This window comes from Dryas octopetala, chromosome 8, assembly GCF_963921425.1.
Source record: "Dryas octopetala chromosome 8, drDryOcto1.1, whole genome shotgun sequence".
NCBI lineage: Eukaryota > Viridiplantae > Streptophyta > Magnoliopsida > Rosales > Rosaceae > Dryas > Dryas octopetala.
The window spans coordinates 16,320,626-16,347,189 of NC_141373.1; the positions used below are offsets into that span (position 1 = coordinate 16,320,626).

Sequence of the window (26,564 nt, forward strand, 5' to 3'; positions counted from 1 at the left end):
ATATTGATAGGCTGTGATTACAGAATGAAAAATATCTAAAAGACTATTACAAAGCTTTATAGCACAACAGAGCAAAAGGAAACCAACTTACTGATTATAACAGACTAATTACAATCTAACTAAAAGGTGCCACATGTCATCTTGCTATTGGCCATCAAGTAACTAAATTGTTTAACAAATAAGAACCACTAAGCTATTGACACCTGGACACCAACATCACTTAATATTAACTATTGCACATGCATTCTTGGTCTTTGAAATCAGATTCATCCTCGCTGAATATTTGCACAATTTCATGCTCCTCATCCTCCTCTTTTGGAATGATTAGTGGGTGGTCTGATAAATCTCCTAGCCTCACCCCACTACCAATTGGGGTGCTGTTAGTGATAGTAGGGTTAAGGGAAACTTGGTCTTCATCCATTATTAGTGTTGCTCAAATCGCCTCTGTTGCAGCATCATTCACTGTGGGTGCTTTTGTACTATTCTCTGTGGTAGACATTTTGTATCCCAGCCTACGTACAATGGATCAAACAGGGTGTATGATAAAACAGTTAATGTAATTTTCAACAACAATTTACTACATATCAGAACATACATTTGGACAAATTTATTTCTCCTTACCCCCACATGTATATGGTTTTCCAATAACAAATTTTTCTAAAACTTCTTAAATACTCAAATTCATCTACCGAACACTCATTTAACTATATTATGCCATGGCATCTTCACAAAAAATAACATATGTATGCAAATTAGAAGTTGAAATCCATATATACCAGACAACTTTGAAACTGATCTATACTTGGTGAATTGGATGTCACCCTTCCTAATCTGATTCACTTGCAAATTTGTTGAATCTTTGCATTTTCTAGTGTAAGCTTCACTCCAAAGCTACTTCATTACTTATGTCTGTCTAGTAAAAGTGTTTATTACTTTATTTTATAGGCAAACTAGTTCATCTCTTGCCTCATGGTTGGTAAGGCCTAATAAATGAATTTGAGGGTGGTTGGCATGTAATATTGGCATTCATGACACCCACTAGTTCTGCATATACACCATCCAGTTTCAATTTCATGAACTTGACAGTATCCCATAAGTGTGTTAACGATGGTCATATCTCACATATAATTCTGTCAACTCAAGCATTAACCATGGACTAACTATGTTATCTACTCATATTAATTACTGCCAATCCTTTGTATCTTATACAGCCTTAAAAAAGATCATGCCAAAATTACACTAGCTAGCTTTTTCATGTAACACCACATCCATATTATCTAATTTTGACCTATATATGTTCATGCTAACAATTAAAGCCAAATAAAATGTTAGCCCAAGTTACATTGGTTAAACTGTATTTTTTTCGGCCAAGAGTTGATCACATTGGTTATACAAAACAACAATTATAACATGGTTGTGTAATATTTCTTACAACTAAGGCCTTTCCAATTCACCTATTGTCTTACATATATAAATTATGTGTCACCCTTTATATAAATTGCACTTTAATCTCTGTCCCATATATCAAATTTTAACCCAGTACAGCTGCAGACACAAATTGATGGCCTTTATCATGTCCTACACACCCTCCAAATATTGAACTTACAAGTACAGCTAGGCCTTACCACTTACATATTTGAATATTCTATTTTTTTTTTCGAAAAAAAAAAATATTAATTTCATTCACTGTGTAGCCATATATGACTTAAGCATTAGCAGAGCCATTTGTACTAACCTGAGCCATTTAATTGGAGGTTGCATTATGAGTTCGACTCGCCATCCACCTGAGCCATCATTGTATCGCCATGCATGCCATCATTTTGGCCATCTTCATATACAACAGCACATGAAGATGCTAGGTATCATTTTGGCCATCTTAATTGGAGGTTTATTCCATCTTCGTATTGGAATAAACCTTCTATGTCCTAGGTAACAGTGCTTATATCCATTAGGTAACCACATGCTACATGTCTTGTAGTTGCAATATGGACATGCAAGTTTTCCTTTAGTGCTTCACCCAGAAAGTGTCGCGTAGGCTGGGAAATCATTTATAGTCCATAATATTGTAGCACGTAAGATGAACTGTTGCTTTGTAGATGGATCATACAATATAAGGCCATCTTCCCATAGGGTCTTAAGCTGATCCACTAGAGGTTCCATATATACGTCGATGTCATTTCCCGGTCAGTGTGGTCCTGGTATAAGCACTGAAAGCATCATGTATTATTGTGTCATGCAAAGCCATGGAGGCAAATTATACACACAAAGAATGATCAGCCATGTACTATGTGAGATACTTATGTTCCCAAATGGATTGAATCCATCGCTAGCCAATCTCAACCGAACATTTCAATCTTCAAGTGCAAACTGTGGGTATTGTTATCCAAATGATTCCACGCAGGTGAGTCGGCTGGATGCCGCATTGTACCATCTTTTGGTCGCGCATTTGAGTGCCATTTCATCAAATCGATCTGCTATGTGGTTGCAACCTGGGGCCTAATGGAAAGCACCTCGTTACTTTTTGAGGGACGAGACTATTTTTTGATTTTCTGCTAATTGAACCCGGCCCCAATTGAGGTTTAAATCTACTCTCTCCACATGTTTTACACACTTCATCTAAAGCCCGGTCTTTCCAATATATCATGCAATCATTAGGGCAAGCATGAATTTTCTTATATGTCAATCCAAGCTCCTTGATAACTTTTCTTGTCAAATGAAAACTTTTGGGTAGTGTCTCCTCTTTGGGCAAAATGCTTTTGATAAGTAATAAAATTGCTGTCAATGCGATGTCAGGAATCCCATATATGTAAACATTTGATATGGTACAAATGCACTAAAAAATCCAACTTCTTTAATGAATCGCACCCTGGATACAATTCCTTATCAGCATCTGCTAGCAAATTGAAAAAAGAAGCAGCATCCTCAGTTGAATTAGTGTTTCCCTCATGTTGACAAACAGAATTCAGCATGTTCATCATGCCACTATCATTCCCTTCATCAACGACATCAACTGGGTTTTCAATAATATTGCTATTTGGTATTCTAGACTCTCCATGGAACACCCACAAAGACTAATTAACATACTTGTCATCCATTCTAACCACCGTGATGTCCTCTACAACATTGATGGGGAGTTCTCATAAGCAGTTATAACATTGAGCACTTGGGCATTGAATTTTTCCATCATGTGCAGCCACCAAAAAAGAGTTCTTTATAAACCCCGCCAACCCCAGTATGAATTCATTTGATAGTCGATCACGGAAAATCCATTGTTTATCCATCCAACACCTTACACAACTGCACATAATATAACCCAAACCTCAGCCCTATTTAGTTATTTATAGAATTTCATTACATACATGACCATCGACTAAATTATAAAGGTTAAGCAATTTGTTATTTAAATCAAGGCTTATTTATTATTTTGCCCTCTGAAAGTAACTTTTACTCTAACTTCACCCCCTAAAGTTTGTTTTATATCACTTTACCCCCTGAAACTAACTCCCGTGTCTCACTTTACCAACTTCTGTCAATTTTAGCAAACCACCATTTGAAATGCTAAGCTGGCATGGGCAAATTTGTAATTTCAGTTACAGACTCTACATGTTATACCACCAAGTTGTCCCTTGGACCCATGAATGCTACATCATTAACTCTGGCTCATTTGAGTTGGAACGGGCTTGCTTTTTCATCTCCACACTGAAGATTCCAAATCACTTCGACAAAAGCAACCCTTGCATGAATGAAGAGGTTCAATTCTAGATCACCAACACACTCTCTCTATCTCACCCTCCTTTGCAGCCATGAGCAACATCAGTAATCGGCAGTACTTAAGCCATGGAGCCATGACGCATAATGAAGAGGTTGAATCGCCTATGCGCTGCCATTGTCGAATGATAGCTCGAATCTCAACTTCATGGACAGATGCAAATCCAGGGAGGAGATTTTATGGTTGCCTACGGTTTAGAGGGGTGAGTGTTTAAGTTTTTCTGTATATTTGTGTTTTTTTTTTCTTCAACCTTTGTTTTTCTAATTTTTTTCTTCAACCATTTGAATTGCTTTATATCTATGTAGAGAAACACAGGGGTTTATAGGGGTGAATGTTCAAGTCTTTCTATATATTTGTGTTTTTTTCACCTCTTTTTTTTCTTCTAATTTTATTCTTTAACCCTTTGAATTGCTTTATATCTGTGTAGAGAGATACAGGGGTTTACATGGGTGAGTGTTTAAGTTTTTATGTATATTTATGTTTTTTTTTTCTTTTTTCTTCAACTTTTTTTTTCTAATTTTTTTCTTCAACCCTTTGAATTGCTTTTTATCTGTGTAGAGAAATACAGGCTGCAACTTTTTTAGATGGCTTGATCCTGAAATGTGTCCACATTCCACGACTGTCATACCTGGGTTGCTGAAGAAGATTAGAGGAATTGAAGGTGATATTATAAGGGGGAGAAAAAGAGAGAAGTGTTTGTGTTTTGGGCTTCTTATGTCATGGGGATTTTTCATTGTGTTTACTGGAATTATAATGAATCTGTAATGGGGCTTTTTCATTCTAGAGTTTTCAGGAAATGTGGCTTGGTATTTAATAGAAGTAGTGGATGAAATTTAATAGAATTTTCCAGCAAACCATTTAACTCATTTGACCATTCGAATTGTACAACACATTAATTTGAAATTTCATGGAATGTGGCACAATTTTATCTGCTTATTAGTATGACTTTTCTGCAACAAGTATTAATGTCATTTCCCTTTTTTGTATGAATATTCAAAAAGTTTGAGACATGGTAAATGAGTCAAATATATGACTTTGACACCATCCAAACACAATCAGTACACATTTCCTACCAAGTTAAAAAATGTCATTCCCCTGTAACACACTTAATTTCAATTCATAATTTCCAACCACAACCACATAACAACATAGCATATCCCCTGTAATATCAAGCAAGGTACTCCAAAATAAGGTCTAAACAGGGTTCACAAAAAAAGTTATCAACATGGTACTCAAAACAGGTTCTTCACAGACCATTTGCATGATAATATGAAATAATTAGTTCCAACAAAAGTTTTCATCCTCATGAAACTTGCAGTAGCGCCCAAACACAGTTCACATTGGAAGGATTCCATTTTCAATCATTGATAGTGCCATGGTTTGTAACTCCTCTGACGCTTCTTACATTTTTCCAGGTGGAGCTGAGTTGGAGTCTCGTTTTGTCCTTTCTTGGTAGTGGCAGTATGGGATCCTCCTTGAGATTGGGTTTGAGATGAGTTTGGGTCCCTCCCTTGATGTTCTCCACCTCTTCTTACCTTGACAATTGAAATTAAATTAGTTAGTCTATCATCTTAATTCAAAATATTTTATTTAGTTAATTAATTCAGTTAAAATGTACTTACTGACAGTTTGGGCATCTCTCTTGTCTATGCATTTAGGTGGATGGACCCTCTACAACTTGAACCTCTGATGTAGCCTGCATTATTGAAGTTAGGGATGAAATATCATATATATATATCATACTGAATTTGTAATGTTAGCAATTGAATTTGAATAATTAATTGGATTACTTGACTGGTGCGAGTAGTCTTCTTATTTTGACCACATGTTCTAATATTGTGTCCTGACTTGCCACATTTTGAATAGTTGGTCTTGAAGTTAAACTTGGGTAGTTTCTGAATTTGACTCTGTGGTTGAGGAGGAGGCTCATTTGTTGCTCTAATCCTTCTTTTCTTTGGCCTTCCAGGCTGTTTGTGGTAGATTGGTGGCAACATTGGAGTTTTCCCGGTCTTTGGCCACAAGTCTTAACTGTTCATGGGCTCAATTAATGTGGCATATGTCTTGACATACTTTTCCTTTTTGTACCATAGAGACACATAATCTGTTGGGTCCCCATTGAAGTAACTTATAGCTGAGCAAGCATGCACACATGGAATCCCACTAAGGTCCCACTGCCTACATGCACATGAGTGAGCCTTCAAATCAACAGAAAAGTCCTCAATGAATGAGTTTGGACTTGGAATTTATCAGGCCCAGCCATCTTTGGAATGCACCATGCTGCCTCTTCCCTAATGTCATTCACCTTTTTGACAATCCTTGGACCAATGTCAAGATGCCATCTAGCACACCCTGCCCTTTTAGTGGCTGTCAAAAGCATCAAGTATAGCCTTATCCTTTCCAACATGCTCAAAATGGGTTTATCCTTTGCATCTAAGATTGCCATATTAAATGCTTCACAATAATTATTTAACAAGATATCAGCTTTGAAGTCAGGATTGAAGTGAGATTTAGCCCAATGCTTGGGATCCTTCCAATGAATCCATTTAAATGCTGCCTCGTCTAGTTGAAGCATTTTTTCCATCTCTGAGTCAAACCATGCTAGATTGGGAGCCCTTGCTATGGGTTCCAATTGATTCTTTAATGCTAACCCCTTATGCTTCATGTTGAAATTAGCATAGAAATGCTTGAGACAATGCCTATGTTCTACATTTGGGAATAAGTCACCAACTGCATCTACAAGGCCCTTTTGTTTATCGATCTGTCATGAAACAATAACTATGGGAATTCTCTATCTTCAAATCATCTGCCAACTGCTCCAAGAACCACCTCCATGTCTCATAATTTTCAACCTCAGCAACTACATACGCAATGGGGAACATGCCATTGTTGGCATCAACCCCAACAACAGACAAAATTTGACCGGAATGGGGTCCCTTAATATGACACTCATCTAGACCAATAAAAGGTCTACACCCATCAATAAAACCTTTCTTTAAAGCAGCAAGACAAATACAAATTCTTTTAAATCTTGGTCTATCACCCTCCAAGTTAGAAGTCACAATAACTGTGCTACCCACATTAACCCTTCTCAACTCCTCACAATAATCCCATAAGGCAGCATATTGTGCTATGTATGTGCCCTCTAGTAAAATGTCTGCTTTGTGCTTTGCCTTGTATATTTGTGCCCTTGATGCATATATTTTCACCTCTGCTGTGACTTATTCTTTGAATGAACCCAACTCCCACCTAGGGTTGCAACTGAGTTGGTGAGCATATTTCTTGACCAACCAATTACAAGTTACATGCTTACTAGTTGTTGTCCTGTTACAAACATGAATTGGATTCAAAGTCTTGACATACAGCTTTGTGCTCCCATTTTGTGTAGATGCAAAAACCACAAACCCACATCTCTTCTTACATTTTGCTCTCACTGCATCCTTATCATTTCTCACAAAATCAACCTCTCTGCCACATCTAATTGAAAACTCTCTAATAGCCTCTGTGAATAGTGCTACATTTGCATATTTTTGTGCGCATTTAAATTGAGGGTTCTTCAAGTCCACATTTGGCCTAAATTCCTCAAATCTTACAATTTTCTCTTTGGCCTTTGTACTGACTCCACATCTTCTTCATCATAAGAATTAGTTGGTGTATTAAGTTCATCATTAATGGTGCCATTTGAACACACATCTTCATTTAATTTGAAGTTAGGGTCTGTGTCAACGGTATAAGGGTCAACATTGCTGAGGTATAGCTTTTTATCCTCTTTCAACAACCTAAGATCTTCCTCATCAACTGCATAGAATTCATCTACAAAGTCTGCATCAACAACTTCATCACCCCCATCTGATCCATTAGCATCAATTTCCTCCTCATTTATCATTATTTGAGCCATCTTATACTAAATCATGATAATAAACTGTAGACCAAATGAAAGTACAACAAAACACAAGTGTGATTACCCAAAATGGCGCAATAAATACCACACTCAAAGTCACACACTCACAGTAAATGCCAGCATACCGAAAATGGGTAGATCAATATGTGTTGATAGGTGATTTTTGGGTTGTACATAGTAAATGCCAACTACTCATATTCAATACTCAAACTCCTATTCAGTATACAATATCCATGAGATAAACCAATTTATAAAGGCAAATTTAAGTGAGAGAGTCATTTATGTACTAAAAGACATGCAACATGAAACTCAATGTTAATTTTAAGGGATGGATTTAATTTAGGGACCACATATGTTTTTTTATATTCAAAGGAATTAAATAAACCATAACAACTAAATCAGAAAAATGGTATTTTTGTATTTTATAAGGTGGTCATTGATTCACACAAGCCTACAAGAAAGTGGCATAAAAAGACTCTAACAAATGGACATATATAAGTCAATGATTCACACAAACCTACAGGAAAATGAAATTAAAAACCCACAACAACCATTGATTCACATAAAGCCTACAGCAAAATGACATTAAAAAACCTGAATGAATGCAAAGCAATCATCGAATCACACAATCCACAAAAAACAAAAAACACAAACTGAGGACCACTTACTTTCATCCGATCTAGCTGCTCCAGGTTCCCTGAGCCTAGTCATGGTCCATTCAGTGAATCTTGAAATAGCCTACACTAGAATCAAATCTCTTGTTGAATTGAGAGGATGGGTATTCAAAACCCTAAAGCTATCGCAGTGAATCTTTAGAGCAAAAGAAAGGGTTGCTTTCGTCAAAGTGATATGGAATCTTCGGTGGGGAGATGAAAAAGTAAGCCTGTTCCAACTCGAATGAGCCAGAGTTAATGATGTAGCATTCGTGGGTCCAAGGGAAAACCTTGGTGGCATAACATGTGGAGTCTGTAACTAAAATTACAAATTTGCCCATGCCAGCTCAACATTTCAAAAGGTGGTTTGCTAAAATTGACGGAAGTGGGTAAAGTGAGTCACGGGAGTTAGTTTCAAGGGGTAAAGTGATACAAAACAAACCTTAGGGGGTGAAGTTAGACTAAGTTACTTTCAGGGGGCAAAATAATAAATAAGCCTTAAATCAATTAATTTATACATTTAGGGATTTTGTACCACATATCATGCTCTTACGAATTACAAGCCATGACATACTTTGATAACATTCAAAATATTACCCTATTCGTACATCAATGTATACCATATTAATACCCGCTGGCAGAAAAAACCTATACAATAATCACTAATAAAGTCAATAACTCCCACTAAGCTTTGGTACAGCTGGGCCCTATGAAACTTGCTGAAGATTCCTAGTTCTGCGTCTGCTATCTGTAATTGATGAAGAAATAACTGCACTTCAATTGGGTTGGTGAAGCTAATATGGGTAAGTAGCAGTAGTGCAGTTCTCCGCCTTTCAAGGTATCATACCAAGCTAATTACTCTAATGGTCTTCATAACGCCCTCTCATTATAAACTAATTTAAATAATGTGAAAAGACAGAGGATGAAGTAAAAAGGATAAACTCAAATAAAGAAGGATGTAAATAAAGTATTGTGGTGAACAATGAAATGTTGCACAACAAGTCAGTTTTAATGTCAGTACCATACACATGGCCCAAGAAGAAGTGAAAGTGAAGACGAAGATGTTGGGTACTAAATGGGGAAGCTGACTAAAAGTAAGGCAAACAAGAATGACTACAACATAACAAATCATAAACATCAGGTAAGTATTAGGTACATTAATTTACATATACAAAATACAATACCCTTCAATCATTAAAATTAGAGGAAATTACAGATTTAGTCCAGTTATTTTATACCTAGTTCAATTTTGGTCCACAATCTTTTTTAAGTTCTGTTTTGGTCCACTAATTGTTTCACTTGTTCAATAAAGGTCCAGATTTGTTTTCTCAAATTTGGCCTGCTTTTTACCCTATCAAATCTCACCCAAATTCAGCAAATATATACTTGTTTTAAAGCTATGCATATCTTCTTTACAACCATATAAAGATCATTCAAATTGGAGTTCTAAAACTCAAGATAATTGACCCTAAAGTAGGGTAACCAAAACTGCCAATTTTTCAAATTTCACCAAATCTCAATTCTCTTAGATTATAATACTCCAAATTTGTTTTTATGACTAAGAAATGATAAAATATAACTTATACTTCAATTATAATTGAAGAAAACACAACCCAAAAGATTTAAAGTCACAAATCTGGACCTTTATTGAACAAATGAAACAATTAGTGGACCAAAACAGAACTTAAAAAAGATCGTGGACCAAAATTGAACTATGTATAAAATAAGTAGATCAAATCTGTAATTTCCTCTTAAAATTATATGCATCTAAATATACAAGTACAACTGTACAAAAATTAAATAATATTTAATAAAAATTAGTATGTATAAAGAAAGTCAATCACAATTGTTGAAATATGCTAAAGGGCTGAAACAACAAAAAGTAGGACCCACCGACGTATATATAGGAATATATGAATGTATATGGGCCATGCCTTATAGAGTAACCATTGAAGTCGCAAAGCAATGAGTAGTAGGGTCGTGCTGAGTGAAAATACACCAATCACAATAACTATCAGTAGGGCATATCTGAAGCACATATTCGTAGATAAAGAAGTTGTATCAACTACATGATTAATGATGTATACTTTACTAAATTTTCTGAATAAGTTAACGAAATCTAAAAGTAGTCACTACGCCAAAAACCTTGATAGACATCACTTGTTTAATATCAGTTTTTGTAAAAACTGATATTAAATAATTTTAGATATCATATGTGTTTTCCGACGATATCGTAATTTATTAAGATATCACCTAATAATTTTTACGATATGTTAAGTTTTTTATTTTGATTAAAAACGGATATATAAACCCTTAACTGATAACTTTGTTTTATCTAAAAAAAAGAGGCGCATAATTTTCCCCCCATCTTAAATTTTACACAAGACTCAGACACACTCCCTCTCACACTTAGACACATTAATTGACTCACAGTACACATTCACTCACGCCCAGCCCGTACGTACTCCTCTCTCGTTCTCATCCTCACTCAGTCGACGTTGCGTTGCCGCTGACCTGGCCGGCGTCGCGTGCATCTGTGGTGGTGTACATCGGTGGTCGCGTGCGTCTGTGGTGGTGTGCGTCGGTGGTCGAGTGCATCTGTGGGCTCTCTTTCTCGTTCTCATTCTGGGTTCTCCTTCTCGATCTCTCGTCGGTAATTAATTTCTCTTTGTCCTCTTCTCACCACCTCATCCTCATGGGTTCATTAGCTGAAGTTAGGGTTTGATGTTCTTGAGGTTTTTCTTCAAATTAGGGATTTTTTAGGTTCTTTGGTTTCTTGAAATTAGGGGTTTTCTATGAATCTAATGGAAAATCTCTCTTTTGATTGATGGAGAAAACATAGATATTATACACTAATTATGAGATAAAAGATGGGAGGGGGATTGGATTGCTCTCAACTATTATAAGCTTTATGTAGAAACTGCAAATGACTAATTAAATGGGCTGATACATGGATTCCGAGATAGCAGAGATCAAGACATATATAATACTTTTAATTGAATTTCATTAGTTGTTAAAAGTTTGTTAATGAGTCTACTACTTCTGCAATCACCTTGTGTTTGCCATCAGATTTAATCACTTAGCTTTTAGAAATTATGCTATTCAAATACTTGGTTCTGAAGAATGGTTGCCTGAGCTTGTTTTTTTGGTCTGGTCTAGTGTTTTCTCGAAATGTCACTATTTTCATGCTCACATAAACGTGTGGTTCCTAATCCTTAGGCTTTAATGCAGAAATGGTCTTTCATATTTGTAACTATGCCTATGTTAGAGTTTGGACATTTTTCTAATTAACTATGTATCATTTGTTTTCATGGCAGTTTTAGAGAGAATATAATAGAGTACTTACAATCCCTACAGGAGTTGCTAACAAAGGTATTCTTCCCAACTATTTTCTTTGATCACATTCATGATAGGACTAAATTGTCTTTTGGTGCAACCTACTGTGAGTTAATAACATGTTTGACAAATAAATTGTGATATATATAGGTAGGTAGCTTTGAAAAGCTACAAAATTTGCATCTTAATTTACCTAATAGAATATTTAATTGGTTTCTCTTTCTATGTGAAGTTGAGATATGAGATATCATGGATAAATCATGGATACATGCTGATAGAAGGTCTATGGAGTATGATCGAGGTGGGAGTTGAGAATTTTTTGAGGTTTGCATTAGGGAATGCTGCCAATTGTGACTACTTGCATTGTCCTTGTGTGAAATGTGGGAACTTGCGTAAATGGTCTGTTAGAGTTGTAAGGGAGCATCTGTACTTTAACGGTATTGATCAATGGTATGAGAAGTGGATATGGCATGGTGAAGAATCTGTTTTTGGAAGAGAGGGATCTGAACATGGTGTCTTCGGGTCTGAAACAGTTGACATGTGTGAAGGTGCCTATGATAATTTCTCCGAGGATCCAGATGAGTTTAGGAAATTTGTTGATGAAGGAGAGAGACCCTTATACGCTGGTTGTGAAACTTATAGCAAGTTATCTGCGTTGGTCAAATTGTTAAACTTGAAGGCAAAGCATGGGGTGACAGACAATTTCTTTTCTGATATGTTGGTTGCTTTTGGAGACATGCTTCCAAAGGGAAATGTTCTACCATTGTCTATGTATGAGGCGAAGAAAACATTGTCTGCTCTAGGAATGGATTACCAAAAGATACATGTTTGCCCGAATGATTGTATCTTATATCGAAATGAGTATGAAGATGCAACAAGGTGCCCCAACTGTGACCTTCCTCGGTGGAAGGTAAATAAGGGATTAATTGAGAAGGAAGGGGTGCCAGCCAAAGTCTTGTGGTACTTTCCACCCATTCCAAGGTTTAAACGAATGTTTAAATCTTGTGAGTCATCAAAGAACTTAACTTGGCATGCCGATAACAGAGCGAGTGATGGAATGATGCGTCATCCAGCTGATTCTCCAGCTTGGAAGTTGGTGGACCATAAGTGGCCTGATTTTTCTTGTGACCCTAGAAATCTAAGGCTCGCCCTTTCGGCTGATGGGATAAATCCACATAGTTCCCTCAGCAGCCGATATAGTTGTTGGCCCGTCATCTTGGTGACTTATAATCTTCCTCCTTGGTTATGCATGAAGAGGAAGTTTATGATATTAACATTGTTGATTTCTGGTCCTAGGCAGCCCGGAAACAATATAGATGTGTATTTACAACCGTTAGTTGAAGATTTGAAAGCACTTTGGAAGGGAATAGACGGAGTTTATGATGGATTCCGAAAGAATACATTTACTTTGAAGGCTGTACTTTTATGGACAATCAATGATTTTCCGGCTACGGTAACTTGTCTGGTTGCACAGTTAAAGGCTATAAAGCATGTCCCATATGTGGAGAAAACACCGATTCTGATCGGTTGAAACACGGTAAGAAAATCTGTTTCCAAGGACACAGAAAATTCTTACCCCGCCACCACCCATATCGGAAACAAATGGCTGCTTTTAATAACAAGCAGGAATTGGGTGAGGCTCCTACACCTCTAACTGGAGAGGAAGTCTTAGAAAAGGTGTCGGGAATCAATTGTAAGTTTGGCAAGAAACAAGCAAAGAGCAGCGTGTGTGGCGAAACTCATACTCCATGTTGGAAGAAAAGATCTATCTTCTTTGACCTTGAATATTGGAAGTCACTCTATATTCGGCATGCCCTAGATGTAATGCACATTGAAAAGAACGTGTGTGAGAGTATAATTGGAACTTTACTTAACATTCCAGGGAAGACAAAAGATGGGGTGGCTGCCCGTTTAGACCTTATGGAAATGGGGGTTCGACTTGATTTGGCACCAGAAATAGGGAATAAGAGAACGTTTTTACCGGCAGCTCCATATACGCTGTCTCGGGATGAAAAAAGAGCTATATGCAAGTGTTTGTTAGGAACAAAGGTCCCAGAAGGTTACTCTTCAAATATACAAAACCTAGTGTCCATGGAAGAACTGAAACTTTTTGGTCTTAAGTCTCACGATTGCCACATTTTGATGCAACAACTGCTACCGGTTGCCATACGTTCAGTGTTACCAAAGCATGTGAGATATGCAATCACTAGGTTTTGTTTCTTCTTCAATTCTCTATGCAATAAAGTAGTCGATGTTTCGAAGTTGGATAAAATCCAAGATGATCTCGTTATCACCTTGTGTTTGCTGGAGAAGGTTTTCCCACCTTCCTTCTTCGATATTATGGTGCATCTAACTGTTCACCTTATTCGAGAGGTGAAATTGTGCGGACCTGTTTATTTTAGATGGATGTATCCATTTGAAAGAGGCATGAAAGTGTTAAAGGGTTATGTACGGAACCGTTTGCGACTAGAGGGCAACATTGCTGAGGGTTATACTGTTGAGGAAGCTGTGGAATTTTGCTCGGAGTACTTGTCGAATCTGAAACCTATTGGACTTCCATCTTCTTCGCGCATGGGTATCCCAAACATGAGCAGACCGCTGTCCGGTGCTAAGGTATATTCAGTACAACGTGAAGAATGGGAGCAAGCTCATCGTTTGGTTTTGGAGAATGCCTCAGAAGTGGAACCTTATGCCGAGTATGTCAATTTCTAGACTTAGCTTATTGTAATTTGATTTATTGTAAATTAAGTATCATTTACATGGTTATGAGTTATTGTAATCTATTTGTAGATTACATAAGGCCTACTTGAATGATATTCATTCAAGTAAAAAAAAGAGTGAGAAGTGGCTGCTAGAAGAGCACAACCGGACATTTATCTACTGGTTACGTGCCAAGGTAAATGTGTAACATTTTGAAAGCACAGTAATTCACTAGCTAGTACACTCATTTGGTGCATGTCCAACAATTTTAATAAGTCTTCTTTAAAATTTATTTGATTAGGTGGCATATGATATCAATCATGAAGAAAGGGACATAACAGACTCATTGAGGCGGCTAGCTGAAGGTCCACCTATGAGTGTGCTTAAATATAAGGGTTATGAGATAGGAGGGTGCCATTATCGCACCAAGGCACGTGACGATGTTCGTGCTGTTCAAAATAGTGGGGTGAGCTTGACAGCCACGACCATGCAGGTGGCAAAGGATAAAAATCCTGTATACACGAACATGTGTTTCTATGGGGTTATCAAAGAAATCTGGGAGCTTGATTACAATGTATTTCGGGTGCCTTTGTTTAAGTGTGAATGGGTAGAGAATAATAAGGGAATACAAAATGATGAGCTAGGGTTCACTTTGGTTAACCTAAATAGGATAGGTCATAAGAGAGATGTTTTCGCTTTGGCTTCCCAAGTGAAGCAAGTGTTTTATGTAGAAGACCCTCTAAACTCTAATTGGTCAGTGGTTCTTGCAGCCCCTAATCGTGACTTTAATGATAGTGCTTATGAGGCTGAGTTAGAGGACACAGTGTTTGACCACCAATCATTTAGCAATGGACTGCCATCTGTTGATGATTTTGATGATCTCTTGGGTGAGGAAGTTGGCACATACAAGAGAGATAATTGTGAGGGTATTTGGATTGATTACTCCAAGAAAGCAAAGGATTAATTCATGTAACTATAAATGTATTTATGTAACTTGTGTTAAGTGTTAATGGTATGATATTCAGACTTTATTGTCCCCAAAATGTTATGTAATTTGATTATGTTAAAAGGTTCTAAATGCCAACAAAATTATCCATATATTTCTTAATCTATCTTTGTATATTTTTTGTCCTAACACTTGTTAGTTTCAACAGTTAGACAGCGAACATGGCTACACCAAGAAGAAAGAAAAGAGCTGCTGTCAAATCCAATGCCAAGTCAACAGCCAAGTCGAAGAAAGCTGCCACACCGAAGAAAGCTGCCACTCCGAAGAAAGCTGCCACACCAAAGAAAGCTGTCACAGAGAAGAAAGTTGTCAAGTCACAATCCTACAAGGTATCAGCAGGGAAGAGTAATGAAGCAAATACAAGCAAGGATTGCTTGACCTCAGGGGAGACCATTACTGCTGCGGAGGGTAGCATGTCCTCTCGTGGTTCAACAAAGATGCATGACATGCTCGTGAGAAAAGCTTTAGGAAAAAAGCTGAAGGTGGAGTACAGTCCGCATGGGGTTCCAGTAGGAGCAACGCGTCCAGTACTAGCTTCCTACATAGGGGCTGTGACCCGAACCACAGTGCCCATCACTGATGAAATGTGGCCGAAAGTGGATAAAAATCTAAAGCAAAAAATATGGGAAGAGGTGCAGGTAATGTAGATCTTAACCTTACTTAATTATTAAATAGGCTTCAATTCTGTATATTTAACCATATTTATAGATACATATATATGTTTTATGTGACCTTGATGTCTCACCAATGTGGTGTTGGTTGTAGGGTGCATTTGATCTTGACCCTACAAGCAGAAAAATGGTGTTGGCTTCTGCTGGCAGCAAGTGGAGATCGTTCAAGACTGCATTAACAAAAAAATTCATTTTACCGTACAAGGACGATCCGAAAGCACTAGAAACCCCACCCAAGGTGTATGAGTTCATTCAAAAAGATCAATGGACAACTTTTGTGGCTACCAGGCTTACAGATGACTTTCTGGTATTTATGTTAAACACCTCTGGTGGTTAGATATTGCATTAATGATGGATATGTATAATTGTGTGATTTACCTATGACTTTGTCCTTAAAGGTTTGCCCAACTTCTTGTTCTAACTGCAGGCCAAACATGAAGCTCACAAACAAATAACAGGCAAGCGAAAATATCATCATAAACTATCGCGCAAGGGCTACATTGGGTTGCAGGAAGACTTGGTACAAGCTCCTCCATAAATAAATTGTCTTCTCTTTGCTTTTGATTAATTGCTCACTAATAATTGGTCTAACTTGCTGGTTGTATATATGGATGGAGGAAGCAAAATGTTGAGGAAGATAGGATGGACCGTTCCCTCCTATGGAAGAAAGCTCGTGAAGACAAGAATGGGAAGGTGGATGATGAAGTGGCAGTGGTTGCCAAAGTCATTGTAAGCAGCATATATATGACCAAGTGTAAATTAAGATTGTCTAAGTGATTGCTATTATTGTAATTAAACTGATAAATTAATTTTTGCAGGATGAGTTGTTGGAAAAAAAGAATAAAGGGGAGCTGAAGATAGAGGGTTCTAAGGATATTCTAACAATGGCTTTGGAGACTCCCGAGCATTCTGGTCGAGTAAGAGCTGTTGGGGGGAATGTCAACCCTTCAACTTACTTCAACATTCCGAGAAAAGCGAGGGATACGATTTCGAAGAATGAGTTGTTGGCCATTCTGAAAAAAGAAAATCAAGATCTATTGGAGAGGATTCAAAAGTTAGAGGAAAAGGGTGCTGGGAAGGAACCGGTGACACCCAATATTGTTCAAGGTCAAGGTATGGTGTCCGATAAAGCAAGCTGCTTTTATGAGGACAAAGCTAAGTATGTGGATCTGCAACCAGATACTGAGGATAAACAAAATCTGAAAGTGCAAGTGGAAGTGGGGCTAGATATGGAAGATACAAATAATGCAGACACATTGAAGGTAATGAACCATTAATTGCTAATATTTTCATATGACATACATCTATCTAGCAGACTTCAATTTCATGGTTATGCGACATTTAGCTCACAGTATTGGACTTTTATGGTTATGAGACATTTGTCATCTATTTTTAGGGGAAATCATGCATGCTGGCAGTGGGATCCATCAACAACATTGTCGCATATGGTACTGTCGTTGAGATGAAATCTGAGACCATACATGGTGTTCCTTTGGCAAAGGACTGCTTGCGGGTTTCAATTGACATGGCCACTAATGTGGCTGCTTTGCTTCCAATTCCTGTGAGTGACGAGTTGGTAAATGTTGGTCAAGCAGTTGGAAGCCATGTGGCTTGGCCGAGGGAACTTATTATCGTTCAGCAGGTGAAGGTAATTAAACTCTCCCTACTATAATTTTTTTAAGTGCCAAGTATACACTTCATGAATATTGATCTAAAGACTCAAAACTGAGTGTTTGTATTTGACACCATAGAAACAAACAAGGCAGGTTCCTATGATGGTGAAGGAGTTATTCAAGAAAGATGACCTTGGGAAGAAAGTTCCTAGCGAATGCAAGCTGCTGTATCGTTTCGCGAGGGAGCCGATGGCTACATCTGGAAAGGCTCTCACAACTGACATAGATGAACAAGTGTTTGGAGCTGTTCGACGACTTTATATCCTGAGAGAGGATATTACTTCCCTTATGGAGATGTCAGAATTATCAGCCTCGTGCATAGTTGTGTACATGAGGTAATTTAGGGAATCGTTCAAAATGTTTAAATATTTTGTTGCCCTTTTAAAACGCTGTGATTTAAAATAATTCACTTATATGAATAGGCACCTATTTGATAAGCTTGTGGATACAAACATGGTTGAAATGGTTGCTTTTGTGGATCCGGCACGCATATCTAAAGGAGTAGGAAATGCAGAGTGTAGATCAACCTACTTAGCAGAACGCTTTCAGCAAGGAAAATGTGATCGTGTCTTCTTAGTGCCGTACAATGCTGGGTAAGGGTTTTAATTTGGTTAAACTGACTTTGAGTCTATGTTCTGCTGCCTTAATCTATGCATGCTTATTATCATTTTTTCTCTTAGCTCGCACTGGATTTTGACAATTATCAATGAAGACAAAGACACGAAATTTGTGTTGGACCCTCTTCCAAAACTGAACCAGGACGCAGACTGGAAGGAAGTTGTCAACACGTGAGTTGCTTTTTTGCCATTTTAAATCATTAAAATGCATTTCAAATTTGGTTACATATATTGTAATTTAAACATACTGATATTTTGTTGATATATTAGTGCCATTCGACAATTTAATGTACTTACGGGTAGGAACAGTCGGAAAACAATACAGTGGAAGCATCTTTCTGTAAGTATATATTATTTAATCTAGTGGTTTGTTTTTACAAATATTTCTATCATTGGAAGCATCATGCATAATAACCATCTGCATGTCATTAATTGGATTCTGATTTTGTGTAGTGTCCTAAACAACCTGGTGGGGTTGAATGTGGTTACTATGTGATGATGTATATGAGGACACAAACCTGGGATTTGAGACCAAGGTAGGAATCCAATTGACTCTTTGTTTATTGGATCACTTGTGAGTTTTTGTGTGTAGTGCTTTGTCAATCTTTCATTTTGCATAAAAAATGCAAGCTAATGATTGGTACCTAGCTAGGACTGGTCAATGTATATAGTTAATGGATTGTTGGCTTTTGGATGTTTGATTGGCTAAACCCTTTATTTGATATATTGGATATGTTTGGAAGTCTGCCTTCATCATTATTTAATTTATGCAAAATGCAGGATAAATGATTGATGGTCCATTGAATGGAAGATGCATGTATATACATATATAATTGATTGCACAGATAGGAACTATGGTATTTATGGATTTGGGACTACTACTTTGCATTTTTCATTGGAAGTTCAATTGGATCTACATACCTATTGGATGTCTGATAGTCCTGCCAGCTTTATTTCAAATATTGCATGTCTAGGTGACTTTGATAGCATGTAGGCTTATAACTTTATGCGCCTGTGCCTTCACTATTTTAATAGCTATATTGCATATATGTCTTAGTGATACTGTATGCAGCCTTATAACATGGCCAAGCTTAGTTTGAACACTTTAATTACTAGTTGTCTTTCAACTTGATTGGGCTTAATTATAGCATGGCCCAGCCTTATGCCTCATATTTATATATGTTAGGTTTATTTACTGTTTGTAATTGACTTGGTGCCTTCTGTTTTAAATGTTTGCAGTGGACTAATCCGAATAAAAAGCGAACCAGTTACACACAAGAGCAACTTGATCAGATCCGGATTGAATGGGGCAACTTTGTTTCTGCCAATTATATTCAGTAGATGACAGATGGAGTTGGTATGTGGGGTTTGGACATTTTGTGGATAAGTTTTTGAAGCTAGCTAGTAGTGCTGCCATATTTGCCAATTTTTTGTCAAGGAAGCTTAGAACATGTGTTAGACATTGGCATTTTTGTGTGAATATTGAAGCTGAATTATATATAACCAGGTGTTGGCATTTTTTGTGTGAAGAAAGGTAACAAGTGCTGCCAATTAATATTTTGTAAATGAAGGCAGCCTTTAGAAGTGGTGAATCATGCACCTATTTTTGTGCAAGTGCATGGGCTGATTATTGGTTTTTGTAAAGGGATGCTATGCATGGGCTGATTATTGGTTTTTGTAAAGGGATGTTAGCTTAATTTAGATACTAGCTAGGATGGGATGATGTAATTCAGTATGGATATATGCTCCATATTTTGGTGCAATGTGTAATCCTTTTTCGGAAAGTCTTGGAATACTTGTATTGGATATATGTTGGAATTAATGGTAATGGAATGGATTGAGATTGCACCAATTTCAGGCTTATATATATGTAAATTTATATCTTTTATATCAGGATTGTAGTACAAATTCGATAATAACAGTGACATTATAGTACAAATTTCATATCAGTTTATGTTAAAAAAAACCAATATCTAAGTAACATTACAATATCAGTAAATATAAAAAACCTGATGTCCAAAATGGTCTTTTATATCAGTTATATATCAAATACAGATGTTTTCGACACATTCAAAAATCTATGTAGATCAGTTATAGGAGTATAAAACGATATCTAAGGTAACATTTCATATCAGTTTATGTTAAAACACAGAAATATAAAATAGCATAAATATCAGTTTACCAAAAACAACCAATATCTAAGTAACATTACAATATCAATAATTATTAACAAACCCGATGTCCAACATGGTCTTTTATATCAGTTACATATCAAATACAGATGTTTTAGGTACTTTCAAACATCCATTTACATCACAAAAACCGATATGTAACATAATATAGAGATCTGTTCTTGTAGAATTAAACGATATCTAAACTAGTTAACATATAAAAATCACATAAAATATGATGTGGAAATCATAAAAAAATACATTTAATGGGTTTTTCATATCGATAAATATATGAGAACGGATGTCTAAATCACATTTTAGATCATTTACATAGTAATTAACGATGTCTTTATTGTCTTTAATATCAGTTTCAGAATCTTAACGCTCCAGAAAATTGGAAAACGGATATCTAAAGGGACCATTGGATATCAGAATTTAAACAAAAAAGATGTCTAAACTCATTTTAGATATCAGTGTAAAACAGATATCTTAAGTACGTACATTAGACATCGCCTGCCTAGACATCACCCGAAAACATGAAAAGACATCAGTTATTCACTGATATATAAGGGGGGTATTTGGCGTAGTGAGTTTTCAAATGAAGTTAAAAAACTATGGTTACATATTTAAAATAAAAAATAAAAAATATGGTTGCATTATAGATGAATTTACAAGCATTTCTAATTTATTATGTGTCAATTAAGAACCATGTTTTTTTAAGTATGTATCTCAACTTTGGTCCGACGTTGGACCCATCAAACCTCCACCAAATTTAGCAAACTTAAACTGGGTTTAAAGCTATGCATCTTTTTTTTACAACCATATAAAAATCACTCAAATCGGACATATATAACTCCAGATAATCGGCACCAAACTAGGGTACCCCAAACTGTCCAATATTCTAGATATTTTTCTTGACGTCCGATTGGACAGTTTTGGATAGCCTAGTTTGGGGCCAATTATCTGGAGTTGTAGATGTCCAATTTGAATGATCTTTATATGGTTGTAAAGAGGAGATGCATAGCTTTAAACCCAGTATAAGTTTGCTAAATTTGGTGGAGATTTGATAGGTCTAACGTTGGGCCAAAGTTGAGATAAAAACTTCAAAAAATATGGTCCTTAATTGACACTCTAAAAATTTTAGTCTTCAGTTGACACAAAGTGAAATTCATGTCCTGAATAGAGACATGAGGTATAGTTGAAATACTTTAGCTAAAATGTTTCTTTAAATAAATTGAGATTCACACCGACATAGAAACATAGCTTACAAAGTTGGAGGATGAAATTATTATATGTATAATTTATCAAAATTAGGAGGGTTTAAAGGATGAAAGGAATTCGACCAAAAAAAACATGAAAGAAAACAATAGATTAGAATATTTATATATATTACACATTAAATTTAATTTGATCCATAAAAAGTATAGAAAATTAGTATTAAATACCAAATCCTAATAATTTTTTAGAATAGCATGAAGACCATATAATATTTCAATTGAACTACCAAATTTAAATGTAATTTTTTAGATTAGATCACAAACATGTTGGCCCCTTTGATTTGAGCATTTTCCATTTGACATTTTTGTCCTTTGGCCCACACATGATGAGTATATTAGTTAAAATTTATAAGGTTTTGACAAAATTTCCCTTGAGGCTTTTATATTATCTTGAAAATTGGATAATGTAGTCTTAACTTCACATTTAATTGTGACTGTACGACACTTACAACTTCAAATTTAGTTATGACTGAACGACAGTCACATCTAAGTAGTGAGACAATCACAATTAAGTTGTGACTTAATTAAATTTTTTTCAGAGAAATTATACTACAATATAGTATAAATAGAGGTCAAAACAATGCTTTACTCAAAATAATACATAGTATAGTGGTGTGAGTTGTTTCTTTCAATTTACCAAGACAGTCACAGTTAAGTTGTGACTGGATTGATTGTTTTTTTTTTTTAAATTTAATACAATATAGTGTAAATTCATGTAATATTTGTGATGTAATATTATTTTTATTTTTTTATTATAGTGGCATGTGATGTAATATTTGTGAATTCTAATACCTTTTACTTTATTATTTTGTTTGACTTTTCAACTAGTACCTAGTCTAAAATGCTATTTAATTTTGGTATCTAAACTAAAATTTATTGAAATTTAGTAGTTAAAATAAATAGACCTTAAAAAGTAACGGACACTTCATGAAAATAATGTTTTGGCTAAAACATCAAGTGGAAAGAAACTGTATATGTGTTGAGAGAAACTTAGTGATCCCTTTCGTTCGCAATCAAAGCTACCTCATTACATACTCAAAAGGGAATGAATCCTTATGTTACTAAAAGCAGGGCCATAAGGTGGGAGATCGAGATTCGCAAATCAATTAGATGTTAGAAGGTAAAGATTCTCATACACAACCTGTGAATTTAATATGTATGCAAAGGAATAAACTTTGTTTTGTGACAATCAATAAACAACTATCTATGAGTGAAGGTCAACAATGATAAGTTATGAGTTGGGTAAAAATATATAACAATTTAGGCAAAAAATTTCCTATTGATCAGGAAATGCAAATACGTTAGCAGATGTGAGGGAATGTGAATTTATAGGGAGGTGGAGGATGGGATTGGTCAAACTGCAAGCTTAATGGTGATGGTTTGTGGGTAAGTTCCAAGAGTTTATCAAAACCCCAAAAATGTTAAAACCAGATTGTTCAAGGACAAAACAAAATATTCTTGGCCAAGTAGTATAAGGTTGGGGCGAAGTTAGGAGTGTTTAGTACGGAGTCGAGTTTGCAATTACATAACTTTTCATATTCACATAGAAACTAAGTTGAAATGGAGGGTGATTCCACATATTTATGGGGTCATAACGTAAACAGAAATGCTCATCACGGAAAAAAACGTTAAGAAAGAGTATGTAGTCATGAACATATTACAGATATAGGGATGTTACATGGGATGTAATCACAAATGAACTGAAGTAATATTAAATTGATTTCGTGAATGGAGCACGACTGAATTAATGCACATCAGAAGTTACATTTCAGTGGATTATTAATGTATGATAGTAGGAAATGTTCATTGTAGATTTAACTTAATTAGATTATTGAAAGCAATGTACAAGAAAACTTACTTTTGTATCATGACAGGAGAGGTAGGCAAAAATAAATTTCTAGAAGTGGAGGGAGCATTTTGACATGGTGGAACAAGTTGGAAAAGAATGGAAGTGAACAAACTACAATTGAAAGGGAGAAATACACCAATCTGTAATTTATGGGTATGTTCATATCCATACATGAATGCAAGACATGGAGGTATTATGAGTAAACATGTATTTGTTGTTTATAAAAAGGGGCCAATAGACAATATATGGGAGGTGGTACATGTGGTATTTAGAAAACATAAGATTAACTTAAATTCATAACAACTACTGCCTCAACAATAAAATATACAATAGACATATATGTATTATCAGGGCCCTTCCAATAAGGGATCCCTCATTTAGTGTTAAATGAGGGATCACCTTGTGTGGCTCACACGGGTCGTTTTGTGTTAATCTGAACCGTCCATGTTTTACATCTTCATTGATAGATTATCCCTGCAAAAAATCGGCCAAATCGGAAATCGTTTACCCGTTCGTTTAAGCGATCAAAGTTTAAAACAAATGGACAAGCAACAAATTCCTCTATAAACACCTAAACATTGACCGCTTAATCGAACGGGTAAACGATTTCCGATTTGGCTGATTTTTTGCAGGAATGATCTATCAATGGAGATGTAAAAAATGGACGGTTTAGATTAACACAAAACGACCCATGTGGGCCCCACAAGGTGATCCCTCATTTAACACTAAATGAGGGATCCCTTATTGGAAGGGCCCTATATGTATTATACAACAGTGAATATCTTGCTGCAACAAACATAGAAAAGAGTTTCAAATGGTTATCTCACCAAAACCCTTAGCAAATCAGGGCTAGTCCCCAATTTGGAAATACAAGTTTAGTTTACATATTAGACAAAGATGCTATCGCATTTACAGATTTGGATTTTGAATGTTATCAGGTATATCCAAAGACAGCCAAGTTACAAACTCACAAAAAGAACCAAAAGTGGAGCTTGCCATAACAAAATGCACCTATGGCAACACATCAAAATTTGTACTACTTGCTTTGTAAAGTTGTGGAACAAGTTGAGCATGCAAGCATTTCAAAACTCGATCGTTGATGGATAAGAATTCCCAGGGAATAGGCACCAGGGTGCATCTTCCGGTGGTGCAGCCAAACTGCCCAAAGAGGAGTCAAATGAATCTGGAATGATAATGGAATTCGGATCAAGTAGAGGTGGAGCAGACCATGTGTCCGTTGGAGATGCATATGAATCAGGAATGATGAGGTTGAAGGGATCTTCTATACATGGTGGAGGGACAGTAGCAGCTATTGAGTTATGGTTCCCATTAAGCCATTTGCAAAAAGTTGCAATACCGACATAAGTACACATGGCGCAATCTGGGGAGCATTTGTAGTTACCGTCATGTTGAGTGGGCATCGCAGCAACTAGTTTTGCATTTTGGGCTTCAACAGCTCGACCATTGTCATTCTCTGGAGTGGCAGCATGGTAGGAAGCACCTAAATGAATATTAGAAAGACCAGTCACTGTGGCAGAAGGCCCGGCCACCAAACTGAAAGTTATTGGGAAAGATTGGTGTAAGGGTTGGTGCCATATGTGGGGAAATTTGGGGCAAGAGAAATGAAGCTGCCAAGTCATCATACCAAGGACACCAAATGTTCACAATGGGGTTTTTAGCTAGTGCTACAAAGGTTGCCATATTTGATACTTCAGCGTAGGACTGGACGGGTTGGTATTTCGTGGTTTTTGTAGAATCTAAAGGAGACATATTCAACAAATCATCATCAGTGTTGAAATACAGTCGATGTGCAGGAATCATGTTGCCAACCAGGTGGTCGCTCATATGGGATTCATCAATATTAACGGGAGGACCAAGTGTGGGCATGGGTGGATCCAATAAACCGAAATTTACGGGGAATGACTTTTTTGGAGGACCATTGCAACACAAAGTGTGCTTGCAAGAATCTGCATAAGTCAGACATTTGGTTGCTTTTGAGCAATGAGGTGCCATGACTCACAGCAAGAAGGACTAAAAAGGGGCTCACTGTGGAACTAAGAAGGTAGAGAATTAAAAACACATTAATGGAGGTAATACCAGTAGAAATGGGATTGTTATGGTACATAAATGGGACACCAATTCAAATATAAGTGATGCACTGTTATATTAGATATTTTGGGGAAGTCTATCTCATTATGTGGGTCGAGGCAAATTGGGCAATGAACAAGCCTACTGTCAGTCAAGTTGAAAGCAAGCCATCTAATCTCCTAATTTCACAAGCATATTTATAATTGAATGAAATCAATAAATATAATTGGCTTGGACACTCATAGACAGCCACATTAGGGAATTAAAAGGCCTTCACTATTATGTATTTCAATTGGGCAACATGTATCAGTCCTTATAGATAACTAAAGGGACCAGTTAAATAAGAGTCTTCAATGAAATATCCAATAGTGACTAACAAAAATTTGTCTCTTGATATCAAATACTAAAGGGGGTTATTCTAGTAGTGTGTGAGAGTTAAACTAGAGACACATTCTAGTTTTGCACAAGATGGAAGTTTATTTGTGATTGATTATCCTGTCCAAGGAGGTCCTTCTACTGAGAATGATTAGCTACATGATGATGTGCCTACAAATGGAGAGGAATGCACAGGTCCTTCTGGGAAGAAAGTTGCTCAAAATGATACTTTGGAGAGAAATGCTAATGGAGATGGAATTTATGTGAATGCAAATGGACATTTTGCTGATGAGAATGCAAATGGACATGGAGCTGATGAAAATGCAAATGGAGATGGAGCAGATGTCTTTGAAGATTCAGATTACCCAAATGATGAGGATCATCCTCAAATGACAAGTTTTTTAGAGGAAGTTGCTCAGGAACATGTATAACCTACTGTGAGTCAAACAACTACTCAGACAAGAAATGCTACTGAACAGCT

General features: G+C 36.4%; 1 protein-coding gene across 1 annotated transcript; it reads left to right on the top strand.

Annotated features, from left to right (window-relative positions):
* Nucleotides 1-9,395: 9,395 nt before the first annotated feature.
* On the top strand, nt 9,396-15,320 carry LOC147277644 (uncharacterized). Its single transcript, XM_086255682.1, has 5 exons — nt 9,396-9,461; nt 11,889-13,109; nt 13,199-14,352; nt 14,447-14,552; nt 14,658-15,320. Exons 1-5 carry the CDS (start codon nt 9,396-9,398, stop codon nt 15,318-15,320), a joined length of 3,210 nt encoding a protein of 1,069 aa, XP_086111808.1.
* The last annotated feature ends 11,244 nt before the right edge of the window (nt 15,321-26,564 follow it).

Bases quoted from the DNA above. Each gene is read 5' to 3' on its own strand.
- LOC147277644 (XM_086255682.1), top strand. From the start codon at position 9,396: ATGGGGAAGCTGACTAAAAGTAAGGCAAACAAGAATGACTACAACATA. The intron at 14,353-14,446 runs GTATGTCAATTT...ATCTATTTGTAG, and splicing joins GAAGTGGAACCTTATGCCGA to ATTACATAAGGCCTACTTGA. The intron at 14,553-14,657 runs GTAAATGTGTAA...TTATTTGATTAG, and splicing joins TCTACTGGTTACGTGCCAAG to GTGGCATATGATATCAATCA.